Below are 27,811 nucleotides of genomic sequence, written 5' to 3'. Positions count from 1 at the left end.
AAATACACAAATAAAAAACGAGATTAAAAAAAATAAACTAAATATGAATGTTGAAATAAATACAAAAATCTATAAATTAAAAAATAGAATTAAATATCAATATATATTTATTTTATCTTTTTTTTATTTAATTAATTTTTTTACTTTTACTTTTTTTTCTCTTCTTCCAGAATCCTCTACACAGCTGTATCACCAAAAATGAAAGTAAGTTTACTACACTACTAACAATAGGGCTCGAGTCCAACATTATTAATCACAATCAAAATATAACTCCATCACTAATATGTACTTTATAGAGTATACAATATGTGACCGCTACATTGTGTTTGCCTGTGGCCCTCTAGTGGGCTCCACGTGTTGCAGCTATGCGGGACGTCACACCACCTGTAGGGAGTACTGTCAGGCCATCTTCAGGACAGACTCAACCCCCACAGTGTCTCAAATCAACGCCGTCAAAGAGTACTGTCAGAGCCACAGTGCTCAGCTGCTCAGCTGCGTCAGCAATTTCACCAAGTCCTACCCAATACGCAGCCCTATAGACAGTAAGTTCCAACTTCATATGTACAGTCGGCGCAAGTACGATTTTCCAATGTCCACTTTATTGTACAATTTAGATGATATAATATATTAGATTATTGATTTGTCCAAATCCCCTCTCCTCCAGGTCTGTACTGCTGTGACCGAGCAGAGGCTCCCCACTGCCAAACGGCTTGCCGGCGAATCCTCCGTACCTTGAGCACAGAGCATGAGATCATGGAGGGTTTGATCGACGAGTGCGGTTCCCAGCCTCTCCCCCAAGATCCCATGTGGCAGTGCTTTCTGGGAAGCGCCCATCCCCCGTCCCCAACTGAAAAAGAAATCCCACTAACTGCCAAAATGGATTGTGCCAAACTGCACTGTTGCTCCAAGGCCAACACCTCACTCTGCAGGTACCACAGTCTGCTCACTATATAATGCTACGCATTAAACTATTTCAACCTTGGAAAGATTTTAAAGTTAATATTGCGCTTTGCTTAATGTTTACCAGACTCTGTTGCATAATTCCAACAGTAGTAATGGCAGGCAGTTTATGGCTAACAAACAAACAAGCTGTCTCAGCTTGGCTCTTGCCTAACGTTTTTTGTAATCAGTTGTTTGATCCAAAAATAGCGATCTGTATTAAAATTTTTGCTTTTAGTATATTTCTGATGATCTGAAGTCAAAGTTAAAATTTGGACTGCCTGACATTTCTGGTCTCAGCATGTAGTGTATTTAAGATGACACGGCACACATATCTCCTGACAATCGTTGCCTTCAAACAGAAGTCGGCTATAGAGCCCAATTTAAACTGTGAGAGGTGTTAGATATTATTAACATTTTTAATACTTCATTTCACATATTAACCATTGTTATACATTGTTAACATTTTAATTCTTTATATTAACCTTGTCGAAATGTTTTGTGGACGTGGATAGCAAGTAGTGTTGAACTCAGTATAATTTGACCTTAAGCTGGGACATATTATATGGTCTAGAAGTTCCTTCTCTGTGGGAAAACACATTTGGTCCTTGAAAACAGAATCTGTTTTGAACACGCACCCCTGACTCTGTTTTCGCCATCGCTCATGGAAAAGTACCCAGAGAGTATGTTTTGTCTACAAATGAAAGAGAGGCGGTCGGTTTTAACTATAAGAAGCCATTTTACACGCGGAAGAGGCACATTCGGCGCTCTGAATTCCACCTGTTAAGTGATGAATTGGAGATTGTCATGATGTCCAGAGATCTCTGTTAGATTAAAATCATTTTTGCAAAGGTGTTTTTTCTTACATTAAATCTGTCTTCAAGTTTTGGAACACGCAAAGAGGACAAATAAGTTTATCCTCTTTCAGAGGCAACATCGTGCCACAGGGTTTCCAGACACACCGAGTACAAAATGAAATAGAATAAGCTAGGCCAACCTTTAGCTTGTCTAGTAACGACATCGCTTCTTAATTTTTAATAAGCCGAATGACTTGGTTAAACTTGACAAGTTCTACAAACAGTCTTTCTCCTCCATTTGTGACGCTAGCCACAGAGCTAGCTTAGCTATAGGGAAAATACAAAGTACGAGAGTACAAGCTGAACTAGAATAAGCTAGGCTATCCTATTAGCTTATCTAGTAACCACACCGCCTTTGTTTATTTTTTTGTGACAAATAAGTTAGTTAAGTCCTACTAAAACTTTTTCCTCCATTTGTGAAGCTCGCCACAGAGCTAGCTTAGCTAGACAGAGAGAAAATACAAAATACGAGAGTACAAGGTGAAATAGAATAAGCTAGGCTAACCTTTAGCTTATCTAGTAACACATCGGCTCTTCATTTTAATTGTGGTGGACGACTTGGTCGACAGTTGACAAGTTCTACAAACACCACAGCGCTAACTTAGCTAACTAAGCTACTGGCTAACCGAATTGGCTATGGTTATATTTAACAGCATCACATTGTTATTGATGTTTATATCCATGATTGTTGGCATCCAACCATTTTCCTGAAGAAGGAGAAGGGGTGGGGGTTGGTCATACTTTAATGGACAAGGCTCAAACACGTGTCACTTCCCTTGTTTTAATTCCCATCTATTTGCTCTGACAGGGACATGTGTCAAGAAATTAGCACAAACTGGGGCAGCCAGACATGGCAAGACTTTGACCAGCTGTGCGAGTACAACCCGGTGGAGACGGAACTGATCAACTGCCTGGCTGATGTCAGAGAGCCCTGCCAGTTGGGGTGCAAGGATCTCTCCTATTGCACCAACTTCAACAATAGGTCAGACTCACTAGCACAAGAACACATTTTACCAATAACTGTTTTTTTTTTATACTTGCCAAATTAGAAGATTGCTATCCCAGAGTTAAACGAGAAACTGGAGTATATTTATTTTCAGTTAAGTTCACGACGCATGTCAACACACAAACGCGCAAACAGTTGCTCAAGATAAACAAAGCTTGATGGAACACACCCAAAATGTCTCGATAGAAGCTACTCCTGCTTTGAAGCACCAATTAGCTCACTCTGTTGAGACCGACGGACGCCTTCTATTATCTCCGTCCGCAGGCCGACAGAGCTGTTTCGCAGCTGTAACATGCAGTCGGACCAGGGAGCTATGAATGATATCAAGCTGTGGTCCAATGGAACGATCAAGATGCCTTTTATGAACATTCCGGTGCTAGACATCAGGAAGTGTCTGCCGGATATGTGGAAGGCGGTTGCTTGCTCTCTGCAGATCAAACCCTGTCATAGCAAGTCGAGAGGGAGCGTCATATGCAAGTAAGTCGGCCAGCTTTATTATCATTAAAATAGTATTAAAATGTTGTGTCCAAACTTTTTTTTTTAAGATGAAGTGCCAGTGACGTCTATAGACGTCAATATAGATATTTTTTTTACTGGGGGTGAATCTTTAAATCTTAAACCTGTTGACCACAATAAGAAGATATGTTTTTGTAATGAATTGGAATTTTGAAATGCGTCAGTGGCGTGTATACAAAGTTGATGTTGTATAATAGAAAAGTAACACGTTACATTATTTTTACCTTTATGTAGTCTGACCATTTACAGCAGTAGTACAAAAGTGACACTGGTCTCACTATTAATTACACATAATCCTAGTATACCATAACCTTGTATTCTTAAATACTAAATCTATAATGACATTTTTTGATAGGTTTATTCTATGGACCTGTCGTTTTCTGAACAGGGACCAGATCGAGGCATGAATAGAGCAAATCTGCTTATAATTGACGGCCATTGAAATGTATTTATTTACTTTATATATATATATCTATATGTGTGTGTTGTAAAATTACAGAAGGATTTTTCTTTTTCGACCGATGTATGTATATATATATATATATATATATATATATATATTTTTTTTTTTTATATATATATATATATATCGGTCTAAAAAAAAATCCTTCTGTAATTTTACAACACACATTTACTGTACGTTTTACATTTTCACTCGACCATATTTTTTTGTTGGGTCAAAAGATCGGATTGTGTGGAAATCCTGACCCAGTGTGGGGACAGAAAACGTTTCCACGACGGACAAACTCCTGAGAGGATATGTGAGCTTCTGTCACCCATTGATGACCCTGAACGCTGCATTCCCCTCCACAGATACCTCAGTGAGTGAAAAATGTACAGTACAGAGAAAAAAAAGACAAACAAACCATCGTCTAAAAGGTTGATGGATCGTGGATATCATCTGAAATACCCCCAAAAATTTTAAATATTTGTTTACTCCATCAGCCCCAAGTACTCTGGGCAACAACGTCGTTGAAGAGGTCATCCACCCATGCAACCCTAACCCCTGCCCGAGCAACCACTTATGCCAAGTCAACAGGAAGGGCTGCCTTGATGAACTCAACTGTCAGCCATTTCTCTGCGTGCCAGGTAGGACCGCATTCACGCCAACGCCGAACACATTCAGCCGAACGGCGTATTGATGAGTTTTGTTGTCCGTTTCCAGGATGTAAACTCTGCGAGGCTTCAGACTTTCTGGTGCAGCAGGACGCTCGCTTACAAGTGCCGACTCGCACCGGCCCGGCCGGCTGCTACGAGGTCTGCACTTGCGGTGCCAGCGGCCGCCTGGAGAACTGCGCGGAGATGCCTTGTGTGGACACCGACAAGGCTTGCATTGTCGGAGGACAGAAGATGAGTAAGTGCTGCTGAATGATCTTTTGTGGGGGTGCTTTTTTTTTTTATATATCATGTGTTGCCCCACAAACCGCATATCCTTCACATTAGCAATGCAGCAATGACTTTTGACCATCTCAAATTCCCTGAGTCAGGTGTTTAGTTTTTAAAAAAAAAAAAAAAAACATGACTAGGTAAGGCTGCTTATTTTTTCTTTTTCTTTTTTGTAAATGATCATGAATAGTAGTAAAGCTTTTATTTAAAAAAAACAAAAAATGAAAAAAGAATGAATTTGCAAAAAGAATTTTTTAACCTAATTCTGGTTACTTAATTCTGTCTGTTAGCGAGAGCCACCACATCGTGATAACTTACGTTGATGTTTCTGCATTTGGCAATTTATTATTATATTATATTATTAGTATGGGATTTTTTTTTAATAGGCTTTAGGTGAACTGATGAATACACACACGCTCGCACGCACGCACGCACACACACACGCACATACACATAATCACCCACATACAAAAAAAAATATATATATATAAAAAATAAAAAAAATAAAAATATATATCTATTTTTTTTAACAAAAAATAAAAAAAGGAGAGCAATGATAATGTCAAATCGAATGATCAATACTGAGCTTTAAGAAAAAAAAAAAGAAGAAAAATAAAAAAATAAAATAAAATAAAATAAAAATTTTAAAAAACGACCATGTATATAGGGCGTTCTTTTTTCAAAATGACCATAGTAAGGTGTTTTTTGCTAATTTTTTTAAAATGACCACATAAGCGGTATATTTTTTTAGATGACCATGTATATAAAGTAAGGCGTTTTTTTCTTTTTTAAATGACCATGAAATTGTTGAAATGTACAGAAATGTAAAGTGTTTTTGAAAAGATGACCATTGTAAGGCGACTTTTTTTTTTTTTAAACGACCAAGGCATTTAAAAAACAACCCCAAAAATGCAATGCGTTTTTTTTTTTTTGACGACCGTGTATACTGTATAATAATAAAGTGTATTTTATTTTTTAAACAAGTAAGGCAGCTAAGGCTGATTTTTTTGTTGTTGTTGTAAATGACCATGCATAGTAAGGTGTTTATTTTTTTAAACAGCCATTTATAGTAAAACTTTTATCCAATTTTTTTTAAAGGCTTTTTTTTAAACGACCATGCTATTAGTAATTTTATTTTCCTGTTTTCTGACTCGAAGGATTCTTGCTAAAGTTAAACTAAAACCGATGCCAAAGGGTGTTTTGTTGGGAATTGAGACAGATTACGGGTAGTTGCTCTAAAAAATAACGTGCTACCGTCACAGTAAAACCAAGTTGTTGTTTTTAGAGAATGCCTGTGGCACGTTTATGTTTTTTTGGATTTAGTTATTATATGCCAGGCATTGTTTTATGTTGGCTTTCAATTAAAGTTGTTTGCTTCCCTGTCTTGTATCTGGGTTGACAGTTTTTTCACATTGTAGCATTCATCGTGCGCTCTTCTAATTTTTCAAGTTGTCTGTATGCTTTTTTTTTCTATCTTCACCAGATCACGGGGTATCTTATAGGCTGGACTGCGACACCTGCTTCTGCTTTGCTGGCCACCCCATCTGTTCTGACAGAGAATGTCTCAACATTGAGAGCTCAGATGACGACCACCTACATTTTACTGGTATGTGCTTGTCAAGTGAGAGGGTGAAACATACACAATGTTCTATATCTGTTTGTCATCGTCCTTCTCGGTATTATTTATAATATACTAAAGCTGTTAGATACCAGTTTAATCAACAGAGAAAGCAAGCAAGATATTGAGGTTTCAATCTGTGTGCAGGATTTCTCCGTGCAGTTTGTTTGTTCTTCATCTGCTTGCGTAGGTTTACATCAGGTTACTCTGATATCCCGCACAATCATAAACCTAGTTTGGTTGATGTCGAGCCAGTTCTTGCGTCCAAAGCACTGACATGAGATCGGTATCGGGTCTTTTTTTTTTTTCAGTTCATTGTAGACTACACAAGATAGTCATGATTACAAATTGTCACTCACTGCAACAGATGAAGATAAGTTTAATTAAAATGTAGTAACTCATCAAGACTTTTATGTTGAAAAGCTTTGCCAACATGCTGCCTAAAGTCCATTTTTGGCCAACATGTTGAAGTGTTATTCGGTTTTGTACACGTTTGAAAGTCAGCCTTAAACATTTCTTGACAATTATATGTGACCTCACTACTCAAAACATGACATTCTGATTAATATTACATTTGGGGAATATTAGTTATGGAGCAAAATCCAGCCGTTTTTATCCATCCAAGGAGGCGGCCATTTTGCCACTTGCTGTCACTGAAGATGACATCAATGTTGCTCAGAGCTCAGGCAACGACCAATCACAGCTCACTTGTTTTCCGAAGCTGCGCTGTAATTGGTTGTTACCTAAGATTTGAGCAACATTGATGTCATCTTTAGTCGACAAAATGGCCGGCCCTTGAAATGGATTAAAAAACGGCTGGATTTTGCTGCTTAACTCATATTCCATATAACAAACGCAATATTAACCACAATATTTAGACGAGTGGGGCTGCATAGAATATATTATTGTAAAAAAAAAAAAAGGGTTGACTTCCCCTTTAAAAAGTCAAACTCAACATACTCGGATGATGGGCAGTATCGACGTATCATAATGTTGATATTTTGTCCTAGCTCAGCTAAAAATACTAAACAAAATGTTTGCCTTCTGTTGTGGTCAACGGTTATCCCTCAATTCTGTAAATACACTTGCATCTGGGAAAACAAACCAAGCCTAGCTTGAAATTATCTATTCAGACAGCTATGATAACATTTTTCCGATGCGTAAATTTAGAATGCGAGTAACCTCAACAAACCTTAGACTTATCCATTCTTGTGACCCAATCCACTTTCGAAAGCGCTCATTCGCTGGTTGCTAGCCATATTCAAGGCACATATAGCCAAACAACCATTAAGCTAACATGTTTTTGGAAAAGGAGAACATGCTAACTGCGGGGCAGCTAAAGGCAGCTAGCTAACTGCTAGCCCATGTGCACATATACCGTGTATTTGTAATCTGATAATGGCATTTAGCCAATCTACAGTTTCCAGTCAAGGCTAACTGGCTTCTTTCCTCAGGTCTTCCATGTAACTGTCCGGACCACTTCATCCCTGTGTGCGCTTCCAACGGCCGCACGTATCCAAGTGCCTGTGTGGCTCGCTGTATGCGTTTCATGGACCATCAGTTTGTGTTTGGCCAGTGCCGTTTCACTAATCCCTGCGGCAGTAAACCTTGCCAGAGAAACCAGAGGTTGGTATAGCTGATGTCTATTCTGAGCTCAAACTCAGCAAGTCATGACATTGACAAATAGAGGAAACCTCACAGTTCGGGACAAACCTATTATTAAGACATCTATGGCATTTTCCGCTCAATATTTTTCGAGTTTCATGTGGGCAAGGCTTGCAGCAGATTTGACGCAAGTCATTCCTTTCTAAAGTTCCCTTTTTGTTATATTTTGTTTGAAAAAATAAATAAATATATATATATATATATATATATATATATATATTTATGTTTTTCTGACAACTTTTTGGGGGGAGCTTTGTTTTTTTGAGTTTTTATTGAATATTTTATTGAATATTTTTCTTCCTTGTTTTTTTTTTTGTATTTTTTTTCCTGTTATAAAAAAAAATATTTTCCTGTTTTTCTAAATATGTTTTTTTCTGTTTTTCTGAGTAATTTTCCCCTGTTTTATAAAATAATTATTTTTCTGTTTTTCTGAATATTTTTTTGTTGTTTTCTGAATATTTTTAAAGGGGGTTTCCCTCAGAGATTAGAGAACAAACCACAATACAGTATACACATGAATTCCTTTATTGAGAGACATTGAGTAAATATGGCCATCTTATTGCATATGGAGGTATGCGGGAAAGTATCCGCTTCCGCTATTAGCGAGTCTGCTTGTCACTTGGAGTTCAGAGGTAAATAAAAATAAATAATAATAAAATAATAATAGCATAATAATAAAAATAAAAAAATACCCTGAAAAACAGAACACCAGCTCTGTTTTTTTTAATTATTTTTCTGGGTAATTTTTCCTCCTGTTTTTCTGAATAATGTTTTTCAGCCTGTTTTTCTGAATATTTTTGGACAGAATTTTTTTTCCCAGTAAAACATAAAAAATATTCAGAAAAACTGAAAATTAAAAAAAAAAATGTATTCAAAAACAAAACAAAACTCCCCACAAAAATTTGTTAGAAAAACAGGAGTTGTTTTTTTTTCTTCCGTAGTTTTGTACCATTTTTTTTTCAGACCGATATAAGTATAAGAAAAATGTGTATTATTATTTATTTTATTTTTTTTATTTTTTTAAGGCAAACAAAGGCTAGCACTACCAAAAAAAAAAAAAAACTGATGTTGCGGAATGTTATGATGTCCACACTGCTCAAAGCTTGAGGATTTTCACTTTAACCATCGATGTGGTCTGGAAAACATTCTTCATACAAATTCACACACGCTCATGCGGGTTTACCACTTTCATTCACACTCCATGATGTCTGTGATCCCCCCCCAGGAAAAAAAAAATCCTTAAACTCTTTTTTCCTGGCACGGCGATCAAAGGAACATGCATGCAGTCATCACTGCGTGATTGGATGGATTTGATTGAAGAAACTCACAAACATGCGCTGGTCTAAGCAGTTTTCTTTTACTAAGTGTAAACACTACACACACAAAAACACCTCTTGCTCATAAATTAGCTGCTGGTTCCGACTTGAAAGAACTCGACGGGAATCTTGGCATCCCTGAAATCAAATTCAACTGTGTTTCTAGGTGCATCCCAAAATATCAAGTTTGCCTGAGCGACTTGTCGGACTGCCTGCAGTACGAATGCGTCGGCCGGCAGTTGGCCTGTGACAAGAACAGTGTGGAGCCGGTCTGCGATACTGACGGTCTCATTCACACCAGTCTGTGCCATCTACAGCAAGCTGGGAAAACGCTTGCCTATATGGGCCACTGTCAGGTGAGGGAAGAATCACATTCAAACCCAAAAACGTATAAATGCGTTTTTAATACTTTGTCCTGCACTCCCAAAAATGAATGTTTTTTTAAATGTTTTTTTTTTTTATGGAAGAGCATACAGAAGGCTTTGAAGAGGTCGCTTAAAACAATGGTAGTTATTACAAAACCGGCCAGCAGGTGGCAGCAGAGTGTAGGAGATCAACCAGGGCTATATTAGCTATATTCTAATGCTAATTGCTGCAAAACGGAAACAGATAGAAATATACTTTTTTTTCGTGATGAAAGAAGACACTCAAATATTTCTTTTGGTGAGTTCCATGTTTTTATAGCAATTGCCTTGCAAAATCAGTCAAAATCCATTAAAACAGCCGGGAGCGAAGGGGGTTGCTTCACTAAAAACGGCTGGGAGTGAATCAAATGAGTTTGTTAGTTTTTGTTTTAGATAGGTAGTACGTAATGTTACAGCCGGTGAGTTAATTAGAGTTATTTGTTTTTAGGAAGCCTGCAAGCAGCGGCAGCAAGTTTGTGGCCACAACGGCGAGACGTATAATACGGTGTGTGAGGCCTACTCAGACCGCGTGGCTCTCGACTACGAGGGACACTGTCAAGCCGTGGGGGCCATGTCTGGAACGGCAGCTGACTCTGCCTGCAGTCTAATTTCCTGTCCACGTCTGTCGCCTCCGGGCTGCCAGCCTATCACGCCCCCAGGTGAGTTTTTCAACTTTTTCACAAAGTAAGATTTTATTGAAAGACGTCAAAGGGAGACTTTATTCCAAATGAGTGTAAATAAAGATTGATTACAGTCCATATATAAATATCTGTTACTAGCTTTGAAGAAAAAAGACAATTTAATTAAAATGATAGAAAATGTGATTACCACATTTTTGCCCAAAAACGTATAAATACGTTCTATTTTAAATATTGCCATTGTCCCAAAAGCATATTTATAAGTTTTTGTTTTGTTTTCATGCTAGAGCATACAAAGGCTTTGATGCAGCCTCTGAACTGAGGAGAATGCTTGAAGTAATGGTTGTTATTACAATAACGGCCAGCAGGTGGCAGCAGAGTAAACGAGATCAACCAGGTCCATGTTGCAAAAAATACAGACAAATGGAAATTAACATACATCGATTTTACAGTCATTTAAATATTTAAGCAACAGCTACAAATGACTAATTAGAGCAAACAGATTCTAAATTTGACTCGTATATTGTAAAACCCATTTTAAAAAAAAATGCTTAAGAATGAGCAGGGGGTCCAATGATGAGCCACAAAAAATGACTATGTACAGCATATGAAAAGAGTTTGGAGGATGCATCATAACGAGCCTTAATTTGCCATTTTCAGGAGCCTGCTGCCCAATTTGTGCCAGTATGCTGCAGGTCCTCTGGAACAAACAACAAATGAACACCTTTTCTAAGGTTCGGATGCACCAGTTTTTCTTCCATTTTTTTTTATCCATTTCCTATCTTTATGGAATCATGGTTTATTTGCTTTAAATACTTTGCTACCATCTTGTGGCAGCTATGTGAAACTAACTCATTCACTGCCATTGACGGCTATAAACGTCAACATTTTATTTGAACTATTTTTATCAGTTTAACACTTTTTTCCAATTTTGTTAACAAGAGTAGGAAAACCTATATATTTTTTATTGTACATTTAGAACAGATATGAAATTTGTGATTTATCGCAAGTTGACTAGTTAAGTCATATGATTAATTACGACTAAATATTTTAATCGCCTGACGCCCTGAATTTTTTATAATTTTTTTTCTCTCTTTTTTTTTTTTTATTCATTCACTGCCATTGACGGCTATTAATGTCAAAAAATTATTTTAACTATTTTTATAAGTTTAACATTTTTTCCCCACTTTTGTAACAAGAGTATGAAAACCTAGAATTTTTTATGGTACATTTAGAACAGATGTCAAATTTGTGATTAATCGTGAGTTAACTAGTGAAGTCATGCGATTAATTACAATTTAAAATTTGAATCGCCTCTTGCCCTTAATTTTTAATAATATATATATATATATATATATATATATATTTATTTATTTATTTTATTATTTTTTTTAATGAATTTATGGCAGTGAATGAAATTAAAAACTCATCAATAATCCTCCGATTTTTGTTGTTTGACTTCATATTCGTTTTTACAGCTAAATAAGAACCAGCCGGTGTCAGTCCACGATGTCCTCCAAATCCTGCGACTTCACGTGTCCGTCCCACAGTGTGACGTCTTTGGCTACCTCAGTATTGACCACGAGCTGGTGATCCTCATTGCTCCTGTGGATCAGCATCCAACGCCTCTGCAGGTAACACACACACACACACACACACACACACACACACCACTGGGTTAATATACTCATTTTATTATAAGGTCATCAGCAGGTTAACTCTATAAAGCCAAATGTATCATATTTGATACAAGACATTTTGAGCCCTCTTATTTCATGAGTATAATATTTTTTTCCCCATTAAAACCCTGACGTGTATGATCTGACACATGCATTTCATGGAAGATCCATTAGAGGGCAGTATCACCCAGCTGAAGGCTTTTCCAGCGACCTTGCAAGAGAAAGGAAAAAAGAGAAAGGAGAGACACTTTTACTTTTAATAGTGGGAAATGTTCTTTCTGTTTTTTTGAAATACTAACACAGTGTGAACATAATTAGTTCCTGCGAAGTGTTCAAAGTCCGAATTGTTCAACCTCCGAAACATTTTTTCTCATAGGAAACAATGTAAATGCAATGAATCCGTTCCCAAGCTCTAAAAACTGAAAATTTCCATTTTAATTTCTATTTATGTTTTTTACATTTACAGTAAAGTACAGTATTTCAACAATAAAAAAGACCTTACCTTTTTTTGTTGTGCTATGATGGCATCCGTGGATGATAAATGCTATGTCAATGCTAGCTTTAGTTCAGTGCTGAGTTGGGTGTATTTTACATTGGGCATATTGTTAGACTACTAAGCGGTTTTTGCGTGCGTTGTTTAATGTCAGGCACGTCGTTAAACAGCCAAGGGGGGTCCTCGTACCAGTATTTACAGAAGTAGTGTGGTCTGTTTATTATTCTATTTTTGACCGTTATAAATGTACAAATTGAAAGCATTGAAATATGACACAAATCAATGTGGAAGTTGACTTGCAAAAAAAAAAAAATTTTTTTTTTTTTTCAAAAGGACTAATAAATATTCAGAATCCGCATTTTTTTCTCATATATATTTGTTCATATATTTCACGCTTTATAGGGTTTAACTGTAAAAGTCACAGAAAAGCATAATTGGGCCGTCTCCATTTTCCAGATTGAAGCCTGCAGCACGGAAGCCGAGAAGATCGATTCCCTCATCAACTACGCCAGTCCGACGCTGGTCTCCCACATTCCCCTCTCCGCTCTGGTTGCCTCCGAGACCAAGACGTCGTCCGTCACCTCCTCCGGGGTCGCTCGACTATCGCCCCCGCGCCCCGCCCTGTGCTTCCTCCTGGGTCTCTTTGCGGCTGCAGCCTTGAGCCCCCAACAGCTGTAAATACCCAATACGTTATCATTCCCGTGGCCATCTTGCTAGAAGGAAGCCTTCGGACAATCTCGCCGGCGTGTAAAACAATCAAGGTTGGAAAGGCTTTTAATTTGAAAAGCTTTGTACATACAGTATTATGAGCGAATGAGTTGCTCACTTTATTTCAGTGCATTTGGAGCGTTGAGAGCGTGTGCGAGTTTGTGAGATGTTTTGTGAAGCATCTGGCTTCAAATGATCAGTGTTCAATCCCAGCAGCAAGCTCTTCTCTGACATTCGTTTTGGTCAGAATTGTATTAGGCATGTTTTTGTGTCGGTGCGTGTTCTCTTTAATGCGCGTCAGCTTGGTTGCTGTTGATACGTCCGGAGTGTGGTACCAGCTGTCAATCAAAATGTGAGGTATACCTCGTTTGGATCGCAAGCCTCAGCAGTGTTAGAGGTGCCTTTGGTAGAGTAGCTCCACTTTCGCGCAGCATTGAAAAGGGATGGATCAATATTTCGGTTGTAACTTGCTTCACGCGTTTTCATTACCAAAGATATTCTAAGAGATGTGTGGATCAGAAATAACCCAATCTGTAAAGATGGGAGTGTAAATTAACGTCGGGGGACGGACAATATGTGCCTACATATTTTTATGCAATTTTTTTAGGTATGTTTTTGTGCTCGCAACAAAAGTGAGTAAACCCCATTTTAAAATGTCCCTTTTTTCACAAAATATTTACTCAAATGTGTTCTCGTAAATTGGATTTCATTCCAATACGACTGCATGGGAAATGTCCAACATTGAAATTAGAGATAGACTGATATGTTTTTTCAAGGTCGATACCGATAATTAGTAGCAAAGGAGGCCGATGACCGATATTTGGAGCCGGTATTAGTTTTCAGTAAAAGGGAAACAAATATTTGTGTGAAAATTTAAAAAAATAATAATAATTCCAGTTCTTAATTTGAATTTATTGAACAGCTTTTCAGATTTGCAAAATGTTCATTGTTTTAATTTTTTTAATTACAAAATACACGTATTTGTTTTAAAATTCTAACAAAAAGTTCAGGGTCTCCAGCACATCTTTAAAAACTTAAATGAAAACTTAAATAAATAGCTCTGTATTAATTTCTCTGGTAAATAAAGTTTTCCCCAAATTTTTATTTTTTGAAATGTTTATTTTATTTTATTTATCTTTGTTATAATTTCAAAAAATCACAAAAGGTGCAGAGCGATCCCAGGGACTGAAAATGTAGCTCCCTGAGGTAAACACAGTTTTAAATAGATCTTTTATCGGCCGTTAAATTCTTTAAAAAGGCCGATACCGATATTCGTCATAATCGGCCCGGCCGCTAATCGGTCTATCCCTAATTTAAATATTCTGTAATTTTACAACCTTAGTTGTAAGTGTCACAACGACAGCTTTGCACATCCCTTCGATTACTTTTTTTTTTAATTCAGGGCCCCTGCGACGTTTGAGAAATCTGGTTTACAGGCATGAGTTGATTTTGGCGCACCTAATTATGAATTCCAAAAAGGGCACATTTTGTTGGCATATACAGTATTAGTTTTGTGCCATCTGGTTAGCCATTTTCTAACCACAACAAAAAAAAGGATGGCTCATTTTAGGTTCCTGTTTCCGTGTGCATTATCGCTGATCTTCCAGTTGTATTTGTTTGGACCACAATTTAATTGAGACCGACTCAGGTAGTAGTGCGCAAAATTTTGCTTGAATTGCTTTAATAAAAGAAATTCGATTATTATTTTTGCTCACCCAGACTGAAAAGAGGAACTGAAAGTCGAAACATAGGGACTTTGTGTGCGGGGATGATGACACGAGATGGCTCGGGACGATTTGTGTGTGGATATGAAGGTTTGAGAAATGAAAACGAAACAACGTATGATGTCATCCTGTACGGATGACGTCATACGTTGTGATCATGACTGGTGAATTGTATTTTTCCTCATTTGCGCTAGAGATGGTTTCCTGATAACAAAACAAAAAAAATACCCTTGCATCATCCTCTTTTTTTTTTTGTGTGAGGCCAGTAGCTCTTAAGTCGAAAGTATTAAAAGGGATTTCATCTCTTTGTACATTTACAGTATAAACTAGAAGCCATCTAATAAGACAATCAGCTTCTTGCTACCTATACTCCTCTCGGGGTAAAGATTTCCACTGTATGCCTTGCATAATAGTGTCTTATGAAGTATTATTACTAATGCAATATCTTTTTCTTTTTTTTTGTTAAGAAAGTGCTCTATATTTGATAAATATATGGAAATGTTTGCGATATCATGTGTGCCATGTTTTTAAATAGATGTTATTTTTTGTGCATGATGATAGCGATGAAGTGATTTTTAATCCGTTTGTGTCGTGTATCTATTTGTATTATCGAACTGACTGCCTGTACAGCACACACGTCCCAGTCTTTACCAGTATTACTGTGCAAGGCGGTTTTATTCAGGGTACAAAGGAGTATTAGGGCCACAGTGAGGAGAATAAAGTAAATTTTTTAAACCAACCGTGGGCAGTATTTTATTTTGAAATGGCTTGGTCAGAACCAACAAAAAGCCAAAAAATGATCACAATAACGCCTAGGGGTTAAATGTGTGAGAATGAAGTCGCATTATTAGAGAATTTAGTCAAAAGTTGTCAACTTATGGGAATAAAATCATAATTATAGAGTGAATGTAAAAAAAAAATAATAATCCCATGTTACGACTTTGGTCTTCTAATATTAGGACTTATCCCAAAATTTGGGCTTTATTGTCCTAATGTTTTAAATTAATTCTAATGAACCTAAACAGGGAAACCTCACCTGGCTCCTATTATTGTATGTATGTGTGTATCTACCTATCTATTATTATTATTATTGTCATGTTTGTTATAACTGAATGTTTTTGTTTTCATTCCAACATTGGTTATATGTTACTTATAAAAAATTTTTTTTTAAATGTTTGTATATGTCTTGTTTTCCTCCAACATATGGAGATCTAAAAGTCTTTCCACACTTTGTTGAATTTTCAGGACTGAAAGACGAAAAATGTTGCAATTAAGATGTGAAAAATGAAATGAATATAATGGCATGGCTCTGTCTAAAGTAAAAATAAAATAAAGATGAGGAAAAATTAGTGGTTCGTTTACTTTGTGTCTTGTTTCGTATATGTTGGCTTACCAAATTGACTGCTTATGTATGTCCTGTTTTGTTTATTTTCAGAGTATTTGATTCTGTAAAAGTCACAATTTATTAAAGAAATATGGAGCAGTCGACTCACATTTTTACATGAAAATGAGACAACCAGACGTGTTTTGATTTCTTTTGTCCACTTGTGTGTCTTTATGCATAAAATGTACATACAATGTTTAAAACACATCTAAATATATCTCTGTAAGTTTTTGTTTTTCTCACTGGAGTTTTAAGATCAACCGTGGGGAGAAAATAAAAAGAAGAGACCACACAGAATGTATTGGTTTGTTTGATTTTGAAAAGAGAACTGACAAGTATTGGTACGGCCTCCGTCGCTTAACCTGATTGGCCAGTCAACCTGTCAATCAAATCGTTTCCATGGTTTCCGCAAGCTCTCAGCCGGGAGGACAGACTGGAGTGAACCGCTGACAAACGAAAACACGGACTGACAACTTTTAGCACCATGAGCTGCCCAAACGCCTGTTTAGACTAAACATTACGATTATTTTTCATTTCTAACCAACACATTTACCTTTAGACGAATGTTTACGCGTCTTTTGTCGCGCGTTTTGTTTATTCGGCAAGGTTAGCTTTCGACTGAGGGACTTCAACAAAAGGAGTTCAAACGGAACTTCTTTGATATTAACGTTTTGATATTCAAAAGACGCCATGATCCCCGAATGTCCACGTGCCGTGGAGACGGCGGATAAGACCAAATACCAGCACGGCCCGCCGGCCGAACCGAGCCAGAGTAGCGTCGTCGGAGGCTTGTTGAGCGAAATTACAACCGTCATCAAGAACGAACCTTTCACCGACCACTACACCATCATACCCGGCAAAGAACTTGGAAGGTAAGACCGCTTCAACGGGGTTCTCTCCGGGCATTTGTACACCCCCCCCCCCCCCCAAATAAAATAATACTAATCGTAAAAATGATGATTTTAGTAATATTTTTTGTCTGTATTCATGTAAATGTTGCAACTTCCAAAAGTAATATCAGTAATATAGTGTTTAGAGTCAAAAAAGTACATTTTTGTCTCTCTTGTGTTCACTTTTGGTTAGTTAAAATCCTTTTTTTTTATTTACTGTGTTAAAGTATGCAAATAGGGTAGAGTTTCATTATAGGCTCAACCAGGGGCGTCACTAGTTCTTTTTATCATGGACAGGAGCGGCTGACCCCCCCCCAAAAAAAAGGATGAGTGACAAGTGCCCACCATCTTTGTAGAATTTAAAATATAGACATGGAAAGAGCTCTTCAAATGCCTCTAATATTCCCCCGCAACAAATAAATTAAGAAAAAAATATGGACTGCTTATGTATATGACCTGTTCTGCTGCCCACACTGCTTTTTTCATAATCTTCCATCTGCGCTATTTTAAGTCCAGTTTTTAGGGCTGCGTTTGAAACAGAAGGAATGGAAGAATTCATCTAATTGTACCGTTTTACACTCATTTGAAGGTGTTTTTTGGACCAGATTTTCTAAAAGCAATATCATCACAAAAAAAACCTCAATTTTGGAACGCATAGTGCGATTTTTTTTATTATTTTTTTTAAGTTTTGCTGCTTTTCATTTTGACAGATTTGAATTTTTGGGAAATCCTGTCACGTTGCTAAATTAATGGCAATTCTTTATTCATCTCATGTTTAATTTCTAATTGTTGACCGTCGTTGATTTTGGACCAACACAACATTCCGATTGTAATTTGTTTGACTGATTAGATTTAATTTGAGAAAAATCAAATAGCATGCATTGTATTTAACTTTCCATTGTAAATAAACGTACACACATTTGAATATCACGTAAAAAATTAAGGGGATCCAGTCATTCATTTTGCCGCCTCACCGCGACATTTAAATCAGTTTCTTGTTGTTGTTCCTTTCAATATATGATTGATACATACATTTCCAATCGCTTCCATCGTTTTGTGATGTGTGCATGCGCGTTTCCCACAAGTGCAACAGCTGTACAAGCACTGGAAAACAACAGTCGTGCCAAACCCACGCGCGTGTCACCCCTCACTGAAAGCAACATATTTATCTGATCTTTACGCATCTGCAGGCCTGTGGTTATTTTTCCAGCCACTTTTTTTTTTTTAAATGCAATGGCTTTAGTGTGATTGTAAAAGATTGTGTGTTGAAGCACACTTTAACCCTTGTAAGGATTTCCAAGACTCGCTACGGGTCGGCATCAGTCATCACTTCTTTTTTTATTCACCCTTCTGCCCTTGAACTGAGCCAATGTGCTCATAGCACTTCAAAATGGGTTAAGTATTGATTGACTTCATTATGTTTCCATTGTTCACTCAGGGTGGTCTGTCGCGACATTAAAAAAAAAAAAAAAGAGAGAGAAAAAAAATCTCTCACTGCTGGATTACAGTTTCGTGAGGCTGTCGTGAAGTGAAATGAATTCCTGTACATGTTTCAGTTCCTGTGGGTTAAATAATGCTCATTAATAAAGTCACGAGGCCCTGCCCAGTTTTGCACGGAATATTCTTAAGCAATAATCGGTCACAATGTTGGTGCGAATCGACTCTTTTGTCGGCCGTGTCTGTTAACCTCGCTGTAACCTCAGATAAGATTTGTCGGCTGAATCCAAGTGAAATGGGCCGCCAGTCTCCTCCTCGAAAAGCCGTATGACCGATTGAGTGCGCGCGTGTGTGCGTGTGTGCCTTTGCGTCGTATGACCCGACGTTGTGACTCAGCTTAGCTGCCAGATCAACATCAAAAGGTTACATTGATCTGCAGTGCCATACCACGGCATTGTCGTCCCTGAGTCATCTGACGCAAGTTCGCGTTCATATTTGAGCCCGCCAAAGACCACTGAATCTGAAAAAAAAAATTTTTTTTACATGTTCGTTGGTGTCGGACTTTAAAATGAAAGACAGAAGGAATGTTAGAAATATATGAAGGTATAATGGTTTGTTTTGAGCGTGACTGTTCAGTAAGCCACCATCAGGCCAAATAAAGTGCCAACTTTCTATGAGAAACAGAAATCAAGACCGAACACAAAATGGCGGATTACGCTACAACTTCGTTATCTTAATAAAATCCTGAGAGGGAAATATTGGTTGACTTTTTGTACAATTCGTCAGATATTTTGAAACGGATTAATCACGAAAACTAATGTTTCACTGTACATTGTCAGTGCGTTCACATTTTGAAAGTCACGTATCGTTAGCCTCGTATCATAATTGCTGAAAGTCTTTTCAAATATGAGGAAAAAAAGAACAAATTCATCGATTCAACCTTTGCAGTATTGTCATGACCTGTTTGAATGAGACTCTACAAAGACATAAAGGAGGAAAAAAACAAAAAAATTAACAAGCATTGCTATTACTTATTAAAAAGAGTCTGTCAACCCCCCCTTTTTTTTTTGCAATAATATAGGGGTGTGCCAAAAAATTTATTCTCATAAGAATCGCGATTCTCATTTAGAACCAATCAGAATCGATTTTAAATGTCCCAAAATGGATTTTATTTAAATTGTTTTATACTGTCTTCTCTTTGTTTGGGAGCGCTGTTCATGTTGTACCCGATTTGGCCACTGAGGGGCAGTGTGGTTCCACGCGGTCTTATACACTGTTAAGTTGTAGCCACATTAGAGAGTAGAAGAAAAAAGTCACGATCAAGTTATTCCAATAAAAGTTGTGTTTTTTTGCAGCGTGGAGCCGTTCTTTTGAGTGATAAGTGCCGCGAGTAGCGCGCTAATTAGCATTAGCGAGTCAGACTGGAGTAGATCATTACGATTCCTTGAACAAAAATCATTGTCAATCAAATCCTTGTAAATCAAAAATCGTTCCAAATCGAAAATCGATTCTGAATCGAATCGCACACCCAAAAATCGGAATTGAATCGTGAGACATTCAAAGATTCCCACCCCTACAATATGTTGTCTAGTTTAAACATGGAATTCTGATTCGCATTTGTGGAAAATGAAAAAACAAGCAAAGTCCACCTGCCTTGTATGCATCTCACGGGGCGGCCATTTTGTCACTTGCTATCGGCTGAAAATGACATCGCAGTTGCTCAGGTCCCGACCAATCACGGCTCAGCTTCAGAAAACAGTTGAACCACGATTGGTCATTCATTACCTGAGCCCTGAACCGTGATTGGCTGCTACCTGAGCCCTGAGCAACTGCGATGTCCTTTTCAGTCCATAGCAAGTGACAAAATGGCCGCCCCCTGATTTTGTGCTGCATAAGTCATATTCCACAAACGCAAATATTGATCAGAATACTAGCATGTTTGAACTCGTTGGACTCCATAGAACATATTATTGTAAAAAAAAAAAGCATTTCGGTTTTCCACCACTAGTCCCGCCTGCATCCCGAAAGCTCTCCTCATGACCCCCCCCCCCACTCCCACCAGATGGCCACCGAGCCGGGCTTGAGGATACACTTTAAGATAATACTCTCAATATGCCCCTGCAGTGGAGTCCCAGATGGCCCCGTGGCCAAAGCTCATTCCGTGGAGTCTGCAAATGCCAGGCTACGCTGGAATTCCATATGGTCAAGACACAAAGCTTTTTCCCGGGGTTCGACTGCGTGACAGGAGGGCTACGCTCGCATTAGCTCGTGCGCTAGCAGACTAAGCTTTTGAGTGATTGCGCCCGCTCCTTGGCTGCGCCGAATACACTCATATAAGAAATAGTATTACAATAGTTTTGAGGGATTTTTTTCGGGGGGGGTGGGGGGGGTCGGGTCTATGGCATTAAAAAAAAAGTTTAACAGCAAGCACAATTCCCCTCAAGGGAAAATATTCATATTTGCTACCAAACACATTTGATGTCAGCTTAGCTTACCACGAACATGCACACAAAAGCCGCCGTTTTCAGGGCGGAGTCTGTTAGCGAGGCCGCCGGCTTTAGAAATGTGCTGACGCGGCTTCACAACAGGCTGCGGTCAACCAGTACGCTTTCTAAAGCGCCGGCCCGAAAGGCCCGCTCGCCCAAACCGCTCAGCAAGTGCGTCTGCCCTGTCCAGTTGCGGCCGCACCAAAAAAAACACGCCGCTGCCCACCGGCGCTGGACCGGCAAAAGGTTCAACTTTTACATCAGGGTTATAGCAAGAGTTGTTTTTTTGGGGGGGGGATTTTTTTTTTGGTATGTGTCGATCCCAAGTGCGCTAAAAAGCATCAAAGCAAGAATGAAAAAATATAAAATTGCCAAGCCTGAAGCATTCTAAAGTCTCTTGTGATGATCATGTGGCTAATGAAGTCACTAGATTAAAAAAAAAAAAGAAAATAAAAAAAGCTCCAACTGCTCAAACTCGAACATCCAACAGTGGCCGTAAAACGTCATAACACATGTTTACAGAATTGTCTTTTTTTTGTCTTCAGGGGCAAATTTGCCGTGGTGCGAAAGTGCGTGAAGAAATGTTCGGGTCAAGAATACGCCGCCAAGTTCATGAGGAAGCGGCGAAAAGGGCGGGACTGCCGTTTGGACATCATCCACGAGATTGCGGTGCTGGAGCTGGCGACCGACAGCCAACGCGTGGTGAACCTTCACCAGGTCTACGAGATGGCCTCGGATATGGTGCTGGTCCTCGAGTTGTAAGGAGGCAAAGTTTTGTTCTCAATCTTAAATCGTTTTTTTTTTGTTTTTTTTTAATCAACCAATGAACTGTCAGATTGTTGAAGTATATCTTCTGACGCTTAAGGAAAAGATTGGTTTGAGGTTTGCATGGTGGAGTGTGGAGGGCGAGATCTGTGAGCAGTTATGCCAAAAACAGCATTTATTTAAAAACAAAAAAACAAAAAATAATTAAAAAAAAATACTCAATTAACTCATTCACTGTCAACCTGTTCAAAAGGAATCCTTTTGTCTATGGCAGTGAATGTGTTATGATTAATCTTGGTCTTTTCTTTTTTTTTAAATCACAAATAGCTAGAATTTAAGAGGGGTGTGTAGACTTTTGCAATCAACTGTATTTGTGTCATCAAGTCCACCAAATGACCAATTGACTGAATCTGAATCGTTCGTTCATCCATAAACCATCCTTGTTTGGCGTGTCGGTTAGCGAACATACACTGAATCTCAAAAAGGGGACAAAGCGTACGTCACGACATAGTTTGACAATAGTCGGTGGAAAACGCTATTGACAAGTGTGATTTGAGCTGTCCGGCCGCTGTTTTTCCCCTCACGTGACCTCGGTGCGAGGGGGCCGCGCTTTTGCATGTCACGTGCGCTCATCTGCCTCCAGAATTGGATTTCAAAGTTCAATCTTTTCTCCCCTGGATCGACTCTTTTCCAGTTTCTCCCTTCAGTCTCCGCCTCAGTAGCTAAAATGCATGCTCCATTGGGTTAAGGTCTAGTCATTGATTTGGCCAGTTTAAGACTGTATACTTAATGTGACTGATTTTTGTTGGGAAAGACGGCTCTATACTGAGCACATTTTTGCTTTCTTTGCAAGCCCCCACCCCCCTTCCTGGGATCTTCCACCATCGCAAATTTGCCCTACTACTGAAAATATCCATCAGTTGTTGAGCAAATAAAGGTTCTGGATCAGGCCCCTCACAAAGAATGAACACATTCTGCTCTACTTCCCCTACGTAGGAAAACATCGGGGGTGAGCAGAGAATTAAAAAAAAAAAAAGCCACTTATACATACAATGTTACTCGTAGTGTCGAAGCTTGAGAGGCGACGTCAACAAATAGCAAAAAAAAGTGTTGATGTCAGTAGAGGTCACCAAAAAACGTTGTAGGTCAATATTAATACCATCTGATTTAGTGGCTGCCCTTCGACCCCAATCGTGCGTATTGGTTGCTGTCACAATGCAAAAAGAGGCCAAATCAAAACGACATGAGAGGAGTGCGAAAGTGAGACGGATCGCACACGGACGCTCACGCACAATCAAACACACGCTCGCTCCCCCGATGGGAACCAGGTCAAGCGCGGCCCTGACATGGCCAGCGGGATGACATCATTGACCGTCACTGTGTGTGTGCGTGTGCGTGATGGCTGGATGCAGGCCAGTCGCATTGTTGAAATAGCTCGTGTTCGCCGGAGCGTTCAAATCGAGCCCACTTAGTATTGTTTCGATCGTTCATAAAAAATGTTTTGGATTATTTTCTCAAATGTGTCTCATCTGGCGTCGAAGCACTCATTAGTTCCGATTGGCTCAAAAAGTGAAGGTCTTTGTGTTTCCATATGCAAGCACGAGTGCGGGATGCGGGGCCGCCTTGAGGCGTTCACATGACCTCACTCGGATTTGTTGCGCCTTTGAATGGAATCGGTTGCAACGGCGCCGATTTCAATCCATCGGCCCCCGCGAGCGTACGAACGTGACCTCGTTGGGGCGACGCGCGGGCAACGGGCAGCGGGCCACTCGGCTTTTTCTGTGGCTTTTGTTTCCTGCCGGGTTCGCCGCTAACTGGCTCGGACCTCCCATTGTTCATCCGGCGTCCCGATCCACTTTGAATTCATAGTTCAGCGTTTTGCTCCAAAACGTGAGCATGCGGCACGTTTAGCGCCGGCTGCCGCTTGGTTGGGAAAATGAATGCGGTCCGATTTAAAGTTGATGAGTGGCGAGTGTCGTGCGCCCCGAAAAAAATTCCAACTGACTTCCAATGCCTCTCAAATGCTTCCCGTTTGTTCCATCGCCAGCTTCTCTTCTGACCTTGACCAAATCCAAACTTTCTCCTCAGAGACGAAGCCTACTTCGACGGCCCCCCGAGGGGCTCCTTTGTCTATTCCTGACTAACTTGCCCTTATTTCCTTTCGACAGAATAGAAAATGAATTTTTCACCTGATGCGTTTTTTTTGCCCCCGATTCCGCCTTTTTGTGCGTCCAGCGCGGCGGGAGGAGAAATTTTCAACCAGTGCGTGACGGAGCAGGAGGACGAAGCCTTCACCGAGAATGACGTCAAGAGGCTCATGAGGCAGATCCTGCAAGGGGTCGCCTTCTTGCATCAGAGGAACGTCGTCCATCTTGACCTCAAGGTCGGTACAGGAAAGACGTATTTATATAACAAGACTGGCTCTAAACATTTTATTTTATTTTTTTTTATTATTTATTTATTTTATTTTTTTAATTTTTTTTCTTTTTTTTTTTTTTTTTTTTTTATCAGCCTCAGAACATCCTCCTGACCAGCGCCTCCGCTCTGGGCGACATCAAGATTGTGGATTTCGGTCTGTCTCGTATCGTCAGCAGCCACCAGGAGCTTCGAGAGATTATGGGAACTCCGGAGTACGTTGGTGAGTGACACGCTGTCCCTCGACTCTACCATCTTCACATGATTAGTCATCATAAGAATTTAAAAAAAAATGTTTTACTCTTCTTACAGCTCCAGAGATTCTAAATTATGAGCCCATAAGCACGGCAACAGATATGTGGTAAGAAAAGAAAATCACACGCGACACATTTGACAAGCTTTGATTTTGTTCATTTTTGGATTTCTCGCCGCTCTCCGCTTCAGGAGTATCGGCGTTCTGACCTACGTGATGCTGACGGGCTTGTCCCCCTTCCTGGGCAAAGACAAGCAGGAGACCTTCCTCAACATCTCCCAGATGAACGTCAGCTACGACGAGGAGGAGCTGCAGGATCTGGAGCAGGCCGTGTCCTTCATCCGGACTCTGCTCTGTAAACAGCCACTGTCAGTGAAAACGTTTTTTTTTATTTTTTTTTTATTCCTCATTATTAGATTATTCATTTCGTCAACACACATTTTTCACCGGACTAAAACTAGACTAGATTAAAACCCTCATGAATAAACAATAACTAGGACTAAATCAGGATGCATTTTTGTCGACTAATGAAAATGTACTTCACTTAATAAAAACTGGACTCAAATCTATGGACATTTTAGTTCATGAACAAAACCGAGACGAAAATTTGATGATTTTGTAAAATCTTGTCATGTGACACACACACCCTTTCAAATCTGCCGCTAGCTAGTGCGACATGCACAAACACATCGGACAGACAGGAAGTGGTTTCATACTGAAAGTTAAAAAAAAATAAAAAGTAAATTATAGTTATAATGTCACATTTACAACCAGTTCAGGGTGTACCCCGCCTACTGCCCGAAGCCAGCTGGGATAGGCTCCAGCACCCCCGCGACCCTAGTGAGGAAAAGCGGTCAAGAAAATGGATGGATGGATGGATGTCACATTTACGGCTATAACGTTCCAACAATAATGTTAATACGACCGCTAACTAATGCTAGCTAACTTGCTAGCTCATAGCATGCAGCCATACACTTGTTGCTGCAATTGTGTGTGAAGTTGGTTTTCATCCAAAAAAAAAGATGAGAGAAAATGTGATGCAAAATAGTTTTAGGTCCGAAATGTTCAACATTTTCTGCTGACAAAAAACGTACAGTGGTTAAATGATTGTCCTGACGAAAACTAGCCATAAATATTCACAGTTTTTGTTGACTAAAACTAGACGAATAAAATGATGTTTTTCTTGGACTAATATAAAGACTAAAATGCTAGATTTATACTTGACTAAAAATGGACTAAATAAAAACAGGATGAGGTTGACTAACTAGTATCAAAACTAACAAGCGGGATTGAAAATGGACTCAAACTGAGACTAAATTTAAAAATGGGGATGAAATTAACACTGCAGGTTGATTTGTTACCATTTCTAGTGTGTAACTGTGAAGTTTTGAGACCTTAAAAAAATTTCAACGGTTTTCTATTTCCATCTGAGTTTAGGGTTCGAGCCACAGCCCAGCAGTGTCTCCAGCATCCGTGGCTCCGGTGCGGAGATCCTCAGGAAACGGAGACGTGCGGGAAACACCCCCCGCTGGAAGTCCAGGATGCACCCGGCACCGGCAGCAGCCCGCAAAATCCCACCACCGCAACGTGCACAAACGGCGCGGAAGCGGAAGACGGCGACGGCCCGGCGACCGAGGACCTGATCGTCATGGCCGCCTACACCCTGGGCCAGTGCCGCCAGTTGTCCGGCGCCGAGAAGGACGCCCTGGTGGTCGTCGACAAGAAGGCCAACTCCAAACGCTTCAAGTTTGAGGAGCCCTTCAGTGTTCTGAAGGAGGTCCACGGGGAGTTCATTTATTGAGATCTCACACGTGACAGGTAGAAGGAAAGGGGGTACTTTATTGGGGGGGGGGGGGGTCGCAAGAAACACGTACCGCCATCCCTTGTAAGCTAATGTTCCATGTGGATGTGTAAAGTTTAGAACGATTTTTGAAGGACTAAAAATGGGACCCCACCTCACACACGGACTTTTTTTTTTTTCATTCAACAACAAGAAGTTGTTATTTCTCCTCCTTCTAAATTTCAATCATATCACGCCAGCTAAGAAAAAATTATAAGCAACCTTTTGACCAAAACCGGGAAGCAAATCAAGATGAGAGAAAGCTACAGTGGATGTAGGAGGTGAATACAGCGCCCTCTAGTGGCCAAACTTGATATATTGATCGATGGCTAGGGGGGAAGCAATGAATTCAAATGTGCATACATGATAAGAATTTCTTTCTAAAATGTTCGTAGTCATCTTCCTTTTTTGGTGGGATCACGAATGTTTAATATTTGCCGGCAAATACTTGGGGGGGAAAAACACAAGTATGCCACAAGTTTTAAAAATATAAACTAAACATGTTCCGCCTTCATTTTATTGAAATGGCACTTATGTAAATACGCTGTACAGTACACGTTTGATTGGTTTCACACTAAAACTGAGGGGAAAACATTTTTTGCCATGATTTGGTTGTTCTAATTAAGCACTTAACATTCAGGCGGCGCATGGTGTATTTGTTTGTTTTTGGTGCCACGATTAAAGAACGTCACTTAGGTTTTTTTTTTATATATTACATTTATAACAAGCTCTTTTTTTTATTGTTCTCGTTCTTTTTTTGTACATGATGGTTGTTTATTTAATTTAAAAAAATACAGTGCTGTTAAATATGCATGTCATGTTATTTGTGTAACATTCAGTAATAGGGTACAACTTGAAGCAACCCGATAAGTATTTGTTCTGAGTTGTACATATTGACTGTGAGCGTTCTCGACTTTCCGGTTGTGGAAAGTACACGTTTGAAACCGTGGGAAAACATTTGTACGTGCATGTCTTGTACTGCATATAAACATTTTCAGTGTTTTGGGAGTTGCATTTGTGATTTATGAAGAGAAAATGTTTACAGTGTGCAGCATTTGTTGCTCTTAAGAAGTACAATCCAACAAACAATAAAACGTAGGGAATTTCCATTTCAACTAAAAGGTAAAAAGGGACAATGGGGGGGGACTCACAAGCATAATCTTTCAATGAATGACGCCAGTCTCGTTTCATTCTTAATGTTTATAAGTTACTCAACAGTCCTGAAATTCCCTTGAGAAAGGGTTTCATACTAGTAACTGCCCATTAATTGTTGGAGGCACTGCGCACTGTCGCCACTGGGTGGCAGCAACAGCGGTAAGAAGAGCGTGGTGATACTTTTACTAGGTAAAAGGTAAGTTGCAACTTTAAAGTTTTTTTTTCTCCTGTATGTAT

At 39.2% G+C, this 27,811-nt stretch overlaps 2 protein-coding genes across 3 annotated transcripts in view; both read left to right on the top strand.

The window, feature by feature from the left end:
• The window catches only part of reck (reversion-inducing-cysteine-rich protein with kazal motifs), a 32,616-nt gene extending 16,318 nt beyond the window's left edge, over positions 1-16,298 (top strand). For both annotated transcript variants that reach the window (XM_077554534.1, XM_077554535.1), the window contains 15 exons: positions 171-204; positions 345-542; positions 665-929; positions 2,605-2,778; positions 3,067-3,279; positions 4,003-4,139; positions 4,264-4,407; positions 4,484-4,672; positions 6,188-6,310; positions 7,777-7,948; positions 9,470-9,659; positions 10,156-10,366; positions 11,006-11,079; positions 11,824-11,979; positions 12,974-16,298. In XM_077554534.1, the coding sequence (XP_077410660.1) occupies positions 171-204; positions 345-542; positions 665-929; positions 2,605-2,778; positions 3,067-3,279; positions 4,003-4,139; positions 4,264-4,407; positions 4,484-4,672; positions 6,188-6,310; positions 7,777-7,948; positions 9,470-9,659; positions 10,156-10,366; positions 11,006-11,079; positions 11,824-11,979; positions 12,974-13,195 (2,502 nt within the window). In that variant the 3' untranslated portion in view covers positions 13,196-16,298. The remainder of the gene's footprint in view (positions 1-170; positions 205-344; positions 543-664; positions 930-2,604; positions 2,779-3,066; positions 3,280-4,002; positions 4,140-4,263; positions 4,408-4,483; positions 4,673-6,187; positions 6,311-7,776; positions 7,949-9,469; positions 9,660-10,155; positions 10,367-11,005; positions 11,080-11,823; positions 11,980-12,973) is intronic.
• A 449-nt stretch (positions 16,299-16,747) lies between these two features.
• stk17a (serine/threonine kinase 17a) lies at positions 16,748-27,427 on the top strand. The gene is made up of 7 exons (XM_077554536.1): positions 16,748-17,205; positions 21,692-21,904; positions 24,147-24,294; positions 24,423-24,549; positions 24,639-24,687; positions 24,771-24,947; positions 26,017-27,427. Exons 1-7 carry the CDS (start codon positions 17,024-17,026, stop codon positions 26,378-26,380), a joined length of 1,260 nt encoding a protein of 419 aa, XP_077410662.1. The 5' UTR covers positions 16,748-17,023; the 3' UTR covers positions 26,381-27,427.
• Positions 27,428-27,811: the final 384 nt, after the last annotated feature.

Source organism: Vanacampus margaritifer, chromosome 20 (genome assembly GCF_051991255.1).
Source record: "Vanacampus margaritifer isolate UIUO_Vmar chromosome 20, RoL_Vmar_1.0, whole genome shotgun sequence".
Taxonomy (NCBI): Eukaryota; Metazoa; Chordata; class Actinopteri; order Syngnathiformes; family Syngnathidae; genus Vanacampus; species Vanacampus margaritifer.
This window is presented reverse-complemented; position numbering and strand designations above follow the sequence as displayed.